Source organism: Octopus sinensis, linkage group LG1, assembly GCF_006345805.1.
Source record: "Octopus sinensis linkage group LG1, ASM634580v1, whole genome shotgun sequence".
NCBI lineage: Eukaryota > Metazoa > Mollusca > Cephalopoda > Octopoda > Octopodidae > Octopus > Octopus sinensis.
Window position 1 is genome coordinate 93466078 of NC_042997.1, and position 16663 is coordinate 93482740.

The following is a 16663-nucleotide window of genomic DNA, read 5'->3' on the forward strand; positions in this document are numbered from 1 at the left end:
AATATATATATATATATATATATATATATCGAGAGAGAGAGAGAGAGAAATTGAGGTTATAAGAGGTAATGGTGTCATTGAGACCCAAAGGTGTCAGGTAATGCTGAATAAGACACTTGCCCAGGGTATCATGTTGTGAGATTGAACCCCAAACTATATGGTTGGGAAGCAAGCTTCGTACCACACAGCCACACTTGCACATAACATTGGTTTGATAATAGCCACAATGCAATGTTGATGACAAGATACACATGATTGATAACACACTAGTTGCTCAATAACCAACTGACCTGGTGACCTGTGCCCTCAAAAATGAATATGTATGTATAAAAATATGTAAACTAATTTTTTTCTTTTTTTCTATTTTGTAGAAATGTGGAAAGTAACTTTAGACCAACTTCTTGTGCAGTCGTCCTCCGCTCAGTTGATTTTCAGAAGCTTTATCCAAACTGGAGACTTGGACATGGACTCAGTTGTTGCTGAACTATTTAAACAAGTTAGTTTTAAAGCTGTTTCTATAGTTCTATATTTGAGTTAAAGCATTGTTGTCTGGCCATGATAGCTTGCCAATGTATAGCATAGAGTCACTCAAATGTCACACTACCTATCTTTTAATATATACATATATAAAGGCAGTCAACTGTCAGAATCATTAGCATGTCAGGCAAAATGTGTAGCAGCATTTCATCTGTCTTTATGTTCTGAGTTCAAATTCTGTTGAGGTCAACTTTGCCTTTCATCCTTTCAGGGATTAATAAAATAAGTACCAGTTGAACACTGGTGTCAATGTAATCGACTTTTTGTTTCTGAAGGTATACATATGGTAATTGAGCCTATGCTTCATATGGTTCTGGGTAGTTCCCACATATACCTTATTACTCGATTGAATACTCACTACACATTGGTAAACTATCTCTTTTCTATTGCAATTATTACTAAATACACAATTATTGCTAATTCTACAATCATTTGTTTCTATATATATATATATGTGTGTGTGTGTGTATGTATATATATATATATATATTCAAAATGTGGCCGCGTGTGTATCGTTGGTGATTTTTTTCCTCCATATTCCCTTCCTTGGATCTTTTCTTTTCCTATGTTTCTGACAAAGAACTCCGTTCGAAACATTAAATCCTCCTTCTTTCTTTCCTTTTCTGAGCGTCCAATAACACTATACTTGTTCCACATCCTCACGTTGTTGTGTTTTCTCTTTGTGTTTTCATGTTTGGATTAACTTTATTTATATATATATATATATGTGTGTGTGTGTGTGTGGTGTGTGTGTGTGTGTATTGTATATATATTTGTTTATGCAGTTATTGATGCATTTCATTCGTTAATTTGTATCACTCACACATATGTTTGTAATCATTTAATAAATAGATATAATTGAATGTTTACTGGCTGGTGTTTGTTGATTGTATATCCTCTCCATTTTTTTTTATTTTGCCTTACAAGTCCTGACTAAATTTCTAATTTGCCCCCACACATACCTAATACCTAATTGCGGTATTGCCATGCAATAGTAAACCCTTGGTTATAAATAATTAGGTACACATCCAGTAGTATGTTGGATATTTAATATCCCTTAGATGGTTTCTTAACTTCTAACTCATACACAATTATATATATATATTTCTGTATGAGTTATATATATATGTATATATAATATATATATATGTGTGTGTGTATATATATATATATATATATATATTATATATATATATACATATATATGTAATTTTGGGTCTAATGGGTATATGTCAGTTAGTGTGTTGAATAAAGCACATTCACAATTTGGGCTATCTAGTGTTATCCAGGGTTGGGATCTACTTCAGGAATTCTGCTGTATTAGTTGATACAGCAGGCACAAACAACATGCCTAGAACATCTCAGTATATCTAGCAGGAGCTCTCCTTCTTTATGCATGTACCTGATGAGACACAAACTGCACAAATTTATGCAGCACAATTAGATGCACAAAATCATACCCAAAATGGACAGTTGCCGGATAAGTCAAAACAACTATCATACTGAATAGAGACCAGTGCCAAATCTATCTTCCATCTCCTTCATCAATTATTATTATTGTTATATATATATATATATATATATATATATATGAAGGGTGTGCAGAAAAATTGCTGGCTTTGAGTAAAAGAAAATATAGGAGGATCAGTTAATTATGATTTTATTCAACATATTCCTCTCTCAGATGTACATACTTGTTGCAGCAGTCCTTCAGTTTTTCTAAACCCCTTGAAAGAACTCAGAACGTTGGGTCTCCAACCAGGCTATTCAAAATACCCTTAATCCAGGAACTTTTCTGCACCTCTTTATATAATACTTAAAAAGTAAAAATTCTTTGTCTACATTGATGTGATTTATCATATTTTTCTTTCAGCTTGCTATGTTATTTAACATACCATCTGAGATGCAACTCCAGCCAGAGATTGCTTATGTGCAGCATGTTGTGAGGAACTTGAATAACGGAAATGCTATGAGTTCAATTCTCAATGAAACCCAGTAAGTAATGCATCAGATAAAAACTTAATGATATAATCTTTAATCTTTTTCTTGTTCCAGTCATTAGACTGTAGCCATGGAAGGGTTTAGTTGAACAAATCAGCCAAGTTTTTTTTTTAAGCATAGTACTTATTCTGTTGGTCTCTTTTTGCCCTACTTCTAAGTGATGGCAGTATAAACAAACCAACACTGGTTGTCAAGCAGTGGTTCAGGACAAACACAAAGGCACCCACGCACACATGTATATGTATCTTACTCAGAGTTTTCGTTGTGAAGTTTGTGAAGTTTCTGGAGTTTTGGAATTCACTGGTGCTATATTTTGATATTAACATTTGTTAATTGCCTCTCATCAGTTTTACGTTTCTTTATTTCTTGACAGCACAGTAAAAATAGTGTTTGATGGAAGGGGTATAATCAATTACAACAACATCAGTACTTTATTTTATTAGCTACAGGGAGATAAATAGCAATGAATTATGCTCTTTTGAATACAAAACAATATAATTCTACAAAGCATTTTGTCCTGTACTCTCTGATTCAGCCATCTATCTGCTTTAACCCTTTAGCATTCAGATTTCTTTGTCAAATGTAATTGTGCTTATTCATGTTGTTTTGAATTAATTTTGTAGTTTGAGACATCGATGGTGTATTTGTTTAGTTTTTAGAAACGTCATTGTAGGTTAGGTGTGATAGGCTGGATCTGGCTGTTTTTAACAGAAAACAGGTAAAATATTTTGGCTGGATATAGCCAGTTTAAATGCTGAAGAGTTAATAACAGTAATAAAATTACAGCCAAGTTAAGATTGATATCACTCAAAGTATGCAGAGTATATTAAAGTTTAAATTTAAGAAAAAAAGAAAAAAAAACTGAGATGTACCAATGACAAGTATTCATATGTGTTCAAATTTGCTGTCTTGCTTTTCTAGTATTTCCCATATCTGTCATCAAATTACATCAATGCCATCAGATTCACAAATTTCAAAGAATATTGGAACATACATCTTTATGATAGAAATGGCTTTGGAGATCTTTAACTATCAAAACAAAAATTTTTCAGGTTAGTATATTTTAAAATTTATGGTAACTTTGTTTCTGAGATAGTATATCATTGCCGTCATAGATCGTCGTCATCATCATCATCCTTTAACGTCTGTTTTACATGCTGGTATATATATATATATATATATATATATATATACATACAAACATACAAACATACATACATACATACATACATACAAACATACATACATACATATATACATACATACATACATACATACATGCATGCATACAAACATGTGTATTAAGGCTATTGGTTTCATGCAGAGTTGAGCACTCATTCTTGTCATTTGACATTTATGTATATCATCATCATCATCAATGTTTGACGTCCGTTTTTCCATGCTGGCATAGGTTGGACGGTTCGACTGGGGTCTGGGAGGCTGCACCACGCCCCAATCTGATCTGGCAGCGTTTCTATAGCTGGATGCCCTTCCTAATGCCAATCACTCTGAGAGTGTAGTGGGTGCTTTTTATGTGCCATCGGCACAGGGGCCAGAGAAGCTGGCATCAACCACGATCAGATGGTGCTTTTTACATGCCACTTGCACAGAAGCCAGTCAAAGTGACACTGACATTTGTCACATTCAGATGGGGCATTTTACATGCTACCGGCACGGGGGTCACAACTGCAATTTCCATTTGATTTGATTTTGATTTTGCTGTTGATGTTGATAGTGATGTACCTGACTCAATAGGTCTCCTCAAGCACAGCATGTTGCCCTACAATCCAAGGTACTTTTGAGTGGGCAGGTCAACCCTGAGAGGAAAAAGACAGACCTATGGTCAAATACCATGTTCATGTCCATATCATCTTTTCTTCCAAATTACATTATCCAATGTAATAGTAGGATATGGTTTGAGGAACACTTGATTCCATTTCTGGCAGTTTGATCAACCACATAGATGTTTTTAAAAATTGTAGAGAATTATCAGAAAAACGCTTCACACAAAGTTATTTATGAATGATTATTATTTTCAAGTAGAAAAAAACTATGAAACATTAATGATTATGAACTTGTTTAATCATTTTATAGTAGACTGCATGTATTTTGTTTCATTTTAAACATTACATTCTTGTTTAGTGGGAAGGTATTTATTACATTTACATTTGTTTCAAAAAATAATCAATTTCTATTAATGATGATAATTGCTAATAAAATATTCAAATATGATTCTTTATCTTTCAGAAATAGAAAACATCATATGTGATTCATCTGATAAAGTTGTTGTGAATGTAATTGACTTACTCCAAAAATCTGGCTTCTTAAATTTGTTTTATAAAGTAAGTAACTGTTTGACTATGGTTGACATGACAAATCGATAACATACATGCATGCATAACCACATTCACACATACACATGCACACACACACATGCATGCTAATTAGTAAAAGTTAAAGCTGATTACTTCTTCAGAATGATAGCAATATATTTTATTAAAAGTTTTTCTCCAATTCAATAGAAAGTCTGCAATAAGATTTTATGTACAGAATTAAATTTGTAATGCTAACAACAACAACAACACACACACACACATATGTACGTGTGTGTGTGTGTATTTTATCTTTCACTTGTTTCAGTCACTAGACTACAGCCTTGCTGGGGCACTACCTTGAAAGGTTTAGTCAGAAGAATCAACACCAGTATTATTTAAGTTTGGTACTTATCCTATTGGCCGCTTTTTGCAAACCCACACAGTTACAACAATGTAAACACACCAACACAGTTTGTCAAGCAGTGGTGGGGATCAAGTACAGACACAAAGGCATACACACACACACATACACATGCACACGCACAGACATATACACACATACATACACACAGAGGACTGGTTTCTTTCAGTTTCCATCTAGCAAATTAATTCACAAGGTTTTGGTCAACCTGAGGCTATAATAGAAGACACTTGCTCGAGTTGTCCTGCACTCAGAACTGAACTCAGAATCCTGTGCTTCAGAAGCAAACTTCTTACCACAGAGCCACCCCTTGCAAATCACTTTCTAAATTTTTGACAATTTTCAATTCTTTCAATATTTCACCCAGTTGTTTCTTTTTAAGTATCTAATTTTTACTTTGGCACCAAACAAAAACAAAAGTAGTTTGATTTGTTTTGCCAAAAAGTGTCTCAAGTAGTTAAGATATAAAAATTTCATTTCATAATTATTTATCGTTATATATCTTTTTTGTGTCTACTAGTGTATAAACCTGTTATTCATGTCCTCAATTATTTTACTATCCTTGGTGACATATTTTCCACTAGGTATATTAATTTCTCTTTCAACTACATAGCTTTTACCTAAGTTTATTCTTTCTGAGTATCCAATAATACAGCTTTTTGATCGTTTATGTATTTGCTTTGTGTGATACTGGGTGTGAACTCATGTGTTAAAACAAATTTTGTTGTATCTCAAGAGGATCGTTACACTAGTTATAAACACATGCACTGGCTCAATTTCACTTTGTTATTATTGATTAATTGTTTAACTGTTTAACCAACTAACTAATTGATTGTTTGATTAATCATTCAGTTAATCAGACAATCAGTTGTTTTTACCAAAGTCCTTTCATCACCATTCGTGACCTCTTCAATGACATGCCCTCTCTACTGCAGGTCAAAAGCTGACTGCCCTAGATGCAACCAAAATTTTTGATCTCTATTCTAAAATAGTTCTTGCATATTGAGCAAAATGCTTAGCAGTATTTCGTCCATCTTTACATTCTGCATTTAAATTTTACTAAGACCAACTTTGCCTTTCATCCTTTCAAGGTCAATAAAATAACTACCAGTTGAGCACTGGAGTTGATGTAATTGATTTACTCTCTTCCCTGAAATTGCTAGCCTTGTATCAAAATTTGAAATCAATGTTTTACCTAATCAGTAATTTTTATTTTTTTTTTGCTTTTGCTTTTTAAGTCTAAGTCAATTAATGAAAAGTCAAACATTTTATCCACTCATCAATAATGATTCTTCTGTTATATCTATCATCATTGCCTTGTCATGTCTGGCAAAAGGAAACCATCATAACAATGAATCTGAATTTTACACCATTCATCTATTTTTTACTTTTTTTTCTAGGTGAGATCTATGATGTTTAAAAATGGAAATGAAACTATTGACTGCAACCACCTTTCCAAATTAGCCAGCAGTTTTCCTGAACAATTTTATAAACAAATTCACTCACTGGACTCACCAAACAAGGCGGTCAAATGTTTACGCAGAAGGATCCCAAAATTCATGCAGTTTATCAACCACATGGATTTGTAAGTTTTATTTGTAAAATAAACTTTCCGTTCACTTCTTTTAAACTATAATATTTCGATTCACTACAAAATTTTTGAGATCTTTCAATTCTAAAACATTTTTTCTCAAATGGTGTCAACATAACATAGCTGTATAACAAAGAAGTTCTCTTTTAAATCACAAGCTCTTCGGTTCAGCACCACTGCATGGTACCTTGGGAAAGTGCCTTATACTATTACTCCAAGCTAACTAATGCCTCATGTATGAAATTGAAAAATGAAAATTGTATGAAGCCTGTAGTATGCATGTGCGTGTGTGTGTGTGTGTGTGTGTGTGTGTGTGTGTGTGTGTGTGTGTGTGTGTGTGTACATGCATGTGAACTGATGTTCAGTTTACCACAAAAGAAATGAAGTGGTGAGCATTACAACCAGATGCTTTGTGCCTCCAAAGGCCTGTAGGATATAAAAATCCCTTGATTAGAAAACGAGTGACTATTGAAAACAGGAAAAATCTTTGGCTTGATAATTCTTCTTCAAATAACTCTTCATCTCACTATCTCAGTTATGCAAACATGGAAAGAACAGATCTTAAACAAATGAACAAAGATGTATGTATATATATATATATATATATATATATATATATATATTATATATATATATATTTTTAGTCTTTTACGTGTTTCAGTCGTTAGACTGCAGCCATACTGGGGCACCACCTTGAAGAATTTAGTCAAGCAAATCAAGCCAGTGCATTTTTTAAAGCCTGATACTTATTCTATCAACATCTTTTGCCAAACCGCTAAGTTCACACACATATACATCTGCACAATACATGTACTCAGTTTCCAACTACCAATTCCACTCACAAGTTATTGGTCAGCCCAAAGCTAGAATAGAAGACACTTGCCCAAGATGATGCACAGTTGAAACTAACACCATGTGGTTGCAAAGCAAGCCTCTTAACCACACAGCCATACCCACTCTTAGCTGAATAAATTAATGGATTATTTATTATGTATATATATTTCATAGTTAACAAGTGACTTGATATACAGAACTTTGCATAATTCCAAGTTGTATCACACATTTTATTGTTTCAGCAGGTTATGTGTCTTGCTCAGTGGCACAAGATAATGGCTTTAATAAGATGATTTGAATTAATCCAGTAACTTAACCTACAAAGGTGTTATTCCTCATAAATTTACCAACTGATTTGTACTGCATATAATAATGTTTGTTCAGCATTACATGCATTTCTCATCTGTTTAATATAAGTTATATACCTTTACACTGTATTTTCTTAATTTCCATTAATATTATAGAATGGTTGTATACTGTCAATGTAACATGTACGTGACAGTAGGGGGTTACACCACCGCTGTTTAGCCCTAGGAAGCATCGCTGCCGCCACCACCACCAGTAGGGTGAAACCCCCTACTGTCACATTCACGTTAGATTGACAGTATACAACCATTCTATCGCCCCACCACCGTACATATCTCTATGAGAGATTTAGAAATTTAATATTTCTCATTAATATTATATAATTTAATTATTCTTATATTCAGGATGCTGACAATAACAGCAGAAATGTTGGATCTTGTACAAGATCCTTTGTTTGAATCTATTGTGAACAACAAACAACTGTCCAAGTTTATAGCAGTTATTTTGAACTCTATTTTAGAACAAAGAACAGGTTAGTATTTTTTTTATTATTTCATTAAAAAAGTATTTGCTTCTGCCATTTAAATGACAAGTTTTTTTAGTGAGGGTGGGGGTTGTGTAGTTCATGCATTATCTTGAATTCCATAGCCTTCTTCATAGAATTACATTGTCTGAGTAATTATTATCAGTACAAAAGACATTAAAGCTTTAGCATTTAAGCCAGCTAAATCCAGCCAAAATATTCTATATGCTTTATCTTCAAACCAACTCAATGTCACCTCTCACACTTATCCTTCAATGTCATTCAAAACATAAGCAATCATATCATCAAAAATCTTGAAGCTACAAGATAATTCATGATTAATTCTAAACAATGTGAGTAAATAAGCATTACATTCAATAGTCTGAAAACTAGAGTTAAACTAACTTTAGGATTGGTATTAGCAGTTATATATTACATTTACCAATACATTCTACAATTTATTGCAGCTAAAGGAGATAAAACTTGCCTACATTATATTCTTGTAACTAACTCTAACTCTTTTAACAGAAAAGAAAGGGTTTTAAATTTAACCCTTTAGCATTTAGATTCCTCTGCCAAATGTAATGCTTATTTAATCATGTATTATTTTATGGTTTCAGTTGTTTGGTGATGTGATTGTTTGGCATTGTAGAGTAGGTGTGAGAGGCAAAATTTGGCCAGTTTGAACATAAAACAGGTGTAACATTTTGGCTGGAAATTCATGTCTTTATGTTCTGAGTTCTAATTCTGCCAAGGTCGACTTTGCTTTTCATCTTTTCGGGGTCGATAAATTAGGTACCAGTTGCATACTGGGGTCGATCTAATCGACTGGCCCCCTCCCAAAAAATTTCAGGCTTTGTGCCTAGAGTAGAAAAGAATATTTTGGCTGAAAATGGCTACTTTAAATACTAAAGATGTAATGTTGCTTCAGTATTTGTTCATTTAATTCATTTTTAAATCAACCCAGCTTTGTTTGGTGGGATTAATGTGAATATAGTCAGAGTCTTCATGGATTATTTCAGCACTGATGTAAAAAAAAAAAATCTTGCCAAACATGATATAACGTTATTTTGTTTTATTTTATTTTTTTTTACCCTGTCAACCTTGTTAATACCTCATCCATCAAATGAATTGCATGAAAGAAAAGCTATATGTATTTTAAAATAAGATTAGCTAAATTGTTTTATGTAACAGAGATACTGTTCACAAAAACAGGCAAAGAATGTTGTGCTGATAAGTTTTAAAATTACTGAACTCTGGTAAAATATTTAGAAAATCTAATCGAAGTGCAGGCATAGCAGTGTGATTATGAAGTTTGCTTTAGAACCATATTTAGAGATTGCTCACTCAGTGTGGATACTGTCAGCTGGTGTTTTCTACAATAGGCTTGGGTTGACCAATATCTTGATGGAAACTAGAAGAAGCTTGTAGACGGGAACTAGAAAAAGCCTGTTAAACACCCACACACATACACATATATGTGTGCATATGTGTGTATGTGTGTGAGTGTATGTGTGTTTCATAAAATACACAACTGTGTTCAAGTTTTATCTTTCTTAAAGTTTTCTGTATTTTCTTATTAGTTTTTTCACAGTTAGTTTGGAACAATAAAGTTCTTAAATTCATAGTCAACATTTCCAGACCTTCACAGTCTTACTTCAAGAAGTAAATACCTTCTTGGCATCTGTCATTTCTTAAATACTGGTTGAATTCATATAGACTTTCCCAATAAAGGGTTTTTTTTACCATTAGAGGTCACATGATGATTTGTTTGTTCTGGTCAAATTTTTTACTATTATGTTTTCATGACAGTAGCCACAGGTTAATTTCTTTTATGTATGTGTTGTTTGCATGTTTATTTTGGCATTGTCTTGCAAAACGGGTATGGCTCTCATGATTAATCCTCTACTCATATTGCAATGCAATACAAATGAGTGAGTCTGGATGCATGTGCATATGTTCTGGGCCGAAGAAAGAGAAAGCATGAATGGAATAAGGAAAATAATGCCAGAGGAGAGTTGAAGGAAAGGAGTGAGAAACTGGAGCGGAAAAGGGTAACAGTAGCACATACACTGCAACAGGAAGAAAAATAACTATAAGGTGGCAGGGAGAAAACAAGAAATGACAGGTGCTGCTACAGAGAGATAGAATAGAAAAGAATGAAAAATAGAGAAATAACAGGTGCTGTTACAGTTAGAAAGAAAAAAAGAAAAAGAAGGATATAGATATGGAAGTCATCAAAGTAAACAATGGAAATATAAATTAAAATCCTTTCATGTACAACTTTGTTGTTTAACTCTAAGTCAGCTTTTATTGGACATCAATGATCAAAGGCTTTCTGGTTGTAATGTACATTTTTTTTTTTTTTTTGTTTTCAGGAATTCTCTGTCTAGATTGACATCATTAAATATGTCTTACCTTTTTTATTAATGTTATGTTGTGGTTTGAAAGAGATTTGAGTAATGTTTATTGTAGGTCAAGCACACATATAGAGGCTCCTTCACTAGCTCAACCCAAGCCTTTGTCTTAATAAATTAAACATGAAAAAATTGTTGTGTTCTGATAATTCTGATTGTTTAAATCATATCATCCTATCTTTGCTGTGGTACTAGTTTCAGTTGATTGTTTTCTACATGTGATTATGTTGACCCTCAGATAACAAGCAAAGAAGTAATTTACCTGATTTCTATATATTTCCCAACTGAAACAGCTCCCTGATAACAAAACAAATGAAACAAATGATAAAAACAAATGAAAGATAAAAAAGATAGAAAAAAGATGCAAGAAAACAATTGACGTATTTAAGATAAGATAATTCAAACCAAAAAACAATATATAAGCACAACCATGGCTGTGTGGTAAGAAGCTTGCTTCCCAAATATATGATTCCAGGTTCAGTCCTACTGCTTGGTACCTTGGGCAAGTGTCTTCTACTATAGCCTCAGGCCAACCAAAAACCAAATGACAAAAACTAAAAGAAGCCCATCGTATGTGTGTGTGTGTGTGTGTGTGTGTGTTGTGTGTGTGTGTGTTTGTTCCCCCACCACTGCTTGTGTTTATGTCCCCATATCTTAAGAGTTTGGCAAAAGAGATCAATAGAATAAGTACCAGGCTTTAAAAAAAATACTGGTGTCAGTTCATTCAACTAAAAGTTCTTCAAGGTGGTGCTCCAGCATGGCCACAGTCTAATGACTGAAACAAGTAAGATAAAATAAAAAGATAAATTTCCCAACTGAAACAGGGTCCCTGATAACAAAACAAATATAGAGCAAGCATTTAATAAAAATAAATGAAAGATAAAAAGAATAAAAAAACATATTAGAAATCAATTGACATATTTAAGATAAGATAATTAAAATCAAAAAGCAATATATGTAATTACTGAGATTTTGATTAATATTTGATTCAGTATATTTACCCTTGGAGGTGTGTGGTTCAGTGGTTAGAGTGTTGGGCTCACAATCATGAGTTTGATTCCCAGACTGGGCTGTGTGTTGTGTTCTTGAGCAAGATACTTTATTTCATGTTGCTCAAGTTCACTCAGCTGTAGAAATGAGTCGCAACATCACAGATGCCAAATTATATAGACCTTTGCCTTTCCCTTGGATAACATATGTGGCATGGAGTGGGAAGGCTAGTATGCATGGGTGTCTACTAGTTTTCCATAAACAAATCTGGCAGAACTTGTACCTCAGAGGGGAACTTTCTAGGTGCAATCCTATGACCATTCATGACCAAAGACAGCCTTTACCTTTTACTTTATATTTACCCATGGAAGTAAAGCTATGCTTGTGATTAAGTTATTCTATATCAGTTACAATTGGCTAAGTTATACAGCTTATAAAAAGCATTGGCAGGACCGTGTGGTTAAGAAACTTGCTTCACAATCACACAATTTTGGTTACTGTTCTATCATGCAGCATGCTGGACAAGTGTCATGTACTTTAGCACTGGGACCATCAATGCCTAGTGAATGAATTTAATTGAAGAAAACTGTACAGAAGCCGTGTGTGTGTGTGTGTGTGTGTGTGTGTGAATGCACACATGTGTATCATCATCATCATCATAATCATCCTTTAACAAGCATGGGCTGGACGATTTGCCCAGAGCTGGCAAGCAGAAGAGCTGCACAAGGTTCCAGTCTGATTTGGCTTGGTTTCTACAGTTGGATGCCCTTCCTAATGCCAACCACTTTACAGAGTGTGCTGTGTACTTTACATAACACCAGCATATATATATATGGGTGCTTTTGGCTTTTGTGTTCATGATTGCTTCTCAGTATTTAGTAAATGTTGTTGGTTTGTCTAAGTCCCTAGAACTTAGGAGTTCAACAAAAAGCAATCTGACAGAGTAAGTACAAACTTCAAAAATAAGTTCTGGGATCAATTTGATCAACTAAACCCTTCAAAGCAGTGCTCCAGTATGGCCGTAGTCCAATGATTAAAATGAGTTAAAGAGTGAAGGAGTAAAAGAATTTCCATGTACTAGTTGGAGTGTAAGCCTACCTGATGTGTCAAAAATATAATTGCCTTATTCGCTTATTGTTAATATTATGAAATATTTCTTCTTTTTCTTTTTAATGCAGTTATTGTCAAGCTGTCCCAACTATTCCTAGACCCTAAACAGGCTGAAATGTATCTGCTGAACAAAACAACCCTTTCTCCTGATATTATCAAGACCCTCTTTGATTCTAGAATCAATATGAAGCTGGTAAGTTCTTTCATACTTTTTATAATAGTTTATAAATTAGGTTGACTTATATAAAATTATAACAGTTTAAATCAAAAGTGTGGAGAAAGCAATGTACTAAAATAAAGTTTTGAGTATTATAGGTTTCACATATCAATGCATGTATATATGTGTGTATATGCATACATTACTCCAAACTCTTATTATAACTGGTTCCAGCGTGAAAGACATGTCAGCCATTCAAAACAAAGACTATTAACTTCATTTAAGCATTTATTATTTATTTGGCGTAAAACTTTTTGCTAGTCTCCGACTCCACCACTCTCTGTGGTTTGTGCTCATACCACATCTTGTGTCTCTCTATCCCCCACTTTTTGCACAGTTTTCAATGGAGCACTTTCGCTACCTGGTCTTGTCACCACACTTTGTAGTGGTTTTGGGCAAGTCTAGAGCATTCATTCATGATATGGACAATTGTTTCATCTACTCTGTTGCAGGTATGGCACAGCAGAGACACTTGCTCATTCCTAAAGTTGACCCTCCAGTTCGTGGCCAAATCCTGGTCTTGCACTGCCAGCATAGTGCTCTCAGTCTCTTTTTTCAGGGTTCCTTTCATCAGCCAATCCCACCTATTTTTCCAGCAACTTATGTTGCAGCTACATGGAATTGATTGTGTAGTTCCTTGTTGCATAATTCTTTTTCATGTCCTTTTTGTACTTCTTCCTTTGTTTTCCCTTTTTACTCTGCTCTCAATACTCCCTTGTTCCTAACTGTCACTAGCAAGGTTTCCTTACTTTGGGCTAGGAATTTCATTAAGCTCTCAAGTTTGATATGCATGCAGTCTTCCACACTTATCAGTCCCCTTCCTTTATTTGCTCTCTTCATACGTAGGCAATCATTATCTACACATGGATGATGGGTTCCATGCATCATTAGGACCTTTCTTGACTCCTGCCCATCTCTTTTAGCTTCTCCTCTGTCCACTTCAGGATTCCAGCAACATACTAAACTACTGCAACTGTGCATGGGTTTATTGCCAAAATTATGTTTCTGGTATTCAGCTTTGAAGCCAGTATTTTTCTCACTTACCACGGGTACTCTTTTTGTCTTTTCTTTCATGTCATGGAGTTTGATTCTATTATTATTATTATTATTACTATTATTATTATTATTATTATTATTATTATTATATTATTATTATTATTATTATTATTATTATTATTGAAGGAGTAGTTGTAGTAGTATATTGAATATGTATTCTATTGGAAATTAATTCATCTTGAAAAATCGTTTCCAGGTTGAGTTGATACGGAAATCTCCACAAGACATGCAGGATTTGATTTGTACACATCGCAATTTATCTTTCTACATCGATTGGCCTAACAGTAAGGTATCTTTGGAGAATGTAACTGAGATCCTATGTAAGACGAATTTGACAGCAACAATAACTGGACTTGTTGATTACTTAGATTCTGTGACAATTATTCAAGAGGTGAGTTTATTTTCTATTTTTTATTAATTCCCTAACTACTAATCCTAACTTATTAACTACAACGATCACAATTACTCTGTTGAGCATGGGTTAATATTAAAGCTATTACTAGGGTGGCAAGCTGGCAAAAACAATCACTGCACTCAGTAAAATACTTAGTAGCATTTCATCCATTTTTATCTTCTGAGTTCAAATTCCACCAAGGTCAACTTTGTCTTTCATCCTTTCAAGGTTGATGAAATAAGTACCAGTTTAGCACTGGGACCAATGTAACCAACTTGCCTCTTTCCCTACAAATACTGACCTTGTGCAAAAATTTGAAACCAATATTACTTGATACTAAAGAAGGCAGCAAGCTGGCTGAATCATAAGCAAGTCAGGCAAAATGCTTAGCAGCATTTCATTCATCTTTATGTTCTGAGTTCAAATTCTTCTGAGGCTGACTTTGCCTTTCATCCTTTTTGGGTTGATAAAATAAAAACCAGTTGAGCACTGGGGTTGATGTAATCGACTCACTGCCTCCCCTAAAATTGTTGGCTTTATGCCAAAATTTTAAACCAATATTAGATTCATTGCTATCTTTATGGGATTTCTTGTAACAGAAAAAGATGTTAACTGGTGAATATCTCATTTCGTAAGGAATCCCATACTTAGGAGCAGGAGGGGCAATGATAGTGGTAGCTGTTGTTGTTTATGTATTAGGAACTTAACAGGGTTAATATGCAACCTATAATAAGAAGTAGGCCCTAGATCCAAATATTTAGGCCAACAGAGACAAATGGAGACAAAATATGGCCAATCCTTAAAATGGTGAGTTGTGCTATGCTTAACTTTGATATCAGTTTACAATCATATTTCTTTTTGTTACCATATTACTGTTGAAATATAGTATGTGTGATTCAATTAATTTTATAAATAACTAGCAGTATCACCCGGGGTTGCTCGGGTTTGTTTCAACCCTTTAGAATTGGAATTTTTGAAAAGTAAAACTTTTGCATTATGTAGCTTGTTATTCTCTTTAAGTGAACATTTTTCTGGTTGAAATACACCAAAAGATGGCGATACAGCAGTCAAAAAATCGTAGAAAATGGGGATTTTCATAGAAAAAAGCACCTTTTTGGTGTAAATAATTTTTAGTTTTAACATGGTACGATTTGAATTTTATCTTCTACAGAATGAAGAGCAAGCCTTCTTCTATCATACTCTCAATTTTGGTTAACTTGCACCGCAGGGTCTCGAAGGAGATAGTGTTAGTTGAAGGCTACCAAACCTGCCACACACAGACAACTTCGGCTTTATATATATAGATGAAGTATTCAATGAAATGATTTGATTATTATTAAGTTGATGCTTGAAACATAAACATAAAATGTTTGATGGAAGGTTTTAATCTAGATTAACTTTAAAATTTTGTATGATAGAACCAGGGTTGTCTCAGGCTGATTGGTGTCTGTAACAGAATAAGAAATCTTATAACTCTCTTTTTTATAGTTATCACTTCTGAACCAATCATTCCATATTGAATTACCATGGCTGATGAATGTCTCTCGAGAAATGGCAGATCTCCTTGAAAATGTCCACAGACTTCTAGCACTGGAAGACTTCCTTTCATCTTTTGACTTCAATCAGTTATCAAGGTTGATTCCAAATATCCAACAATTAGTTATTGATCAAGTTCCCCAAAAGATTGTTTCTTCGTAAGTATTCTAACATATTTTACACCTTTACTTCTTTCATTCTCACATTTCATTTTTATAAACTCAGTTCATCTCAGCAGTTATGCACACCTTGAAGGAACTAAGACAACAAAAGTATTTTTTAATGGGTAGTGTCATTTAATAGCATGAGAACACACATTACATAGCTTAAAAAGAAGGAAATATACCCATACAATTACATTCCCATATGCATTAACAATATAAAATTGAATTATTCTGACATTCTACAACAGCCA

The 16663-nt window shown here is 33.8% G+C and overlaps 1 protein-coding gene across 2 annotated transcripts in view; it reads left to right on the plus strand.

Annotated features, from left to right (window-relative positions):
• The window catches only part of LOC115214454, a 365440-nt gene that overhangs the window by 288880 nt on the left and 59897 nt on the right, over nucleotides 1-16663 (plus strand). For both annotated transcript variants that reach the window (XM_029783667.2, XM_029783655.2), the window contains exons 80-88: nucleotides 372-496; nucleotides 2411-2532; nucleotides 3460-3590; nucleotides 4786-4880; nucleotides 6675-6859; nucleotides 8410-8537; nucleotides 13114-13238; nucleotides 14515-14709; nucleotides 16201-16406. In XM_029783667.2, the coding sequence (XP_029639527.1) occupies nucleotides 372-496; nucleotides 2411-2532; nucleotides 3460-3590; nucleotides 4786-4880; nucleotides 6675-6859; nucleotides 8410-8537; nucleotides 13114-13238; nucleotides 14515-14709; nucleotides 16201-16406 (1312 nt within the window). The remainder of the gene's footprint in view (nucleotides 1-371; nucleotides 497-2410; nucleotides 2533-3459; nucleotides 3591-4785; nucleotides 4881-6674; nucleotides 6860-8409; nucleotides 8538-13113; nucleotides 13239-14514; nucleotides 14710-16200; nucleotides 16407-16663) is intronic.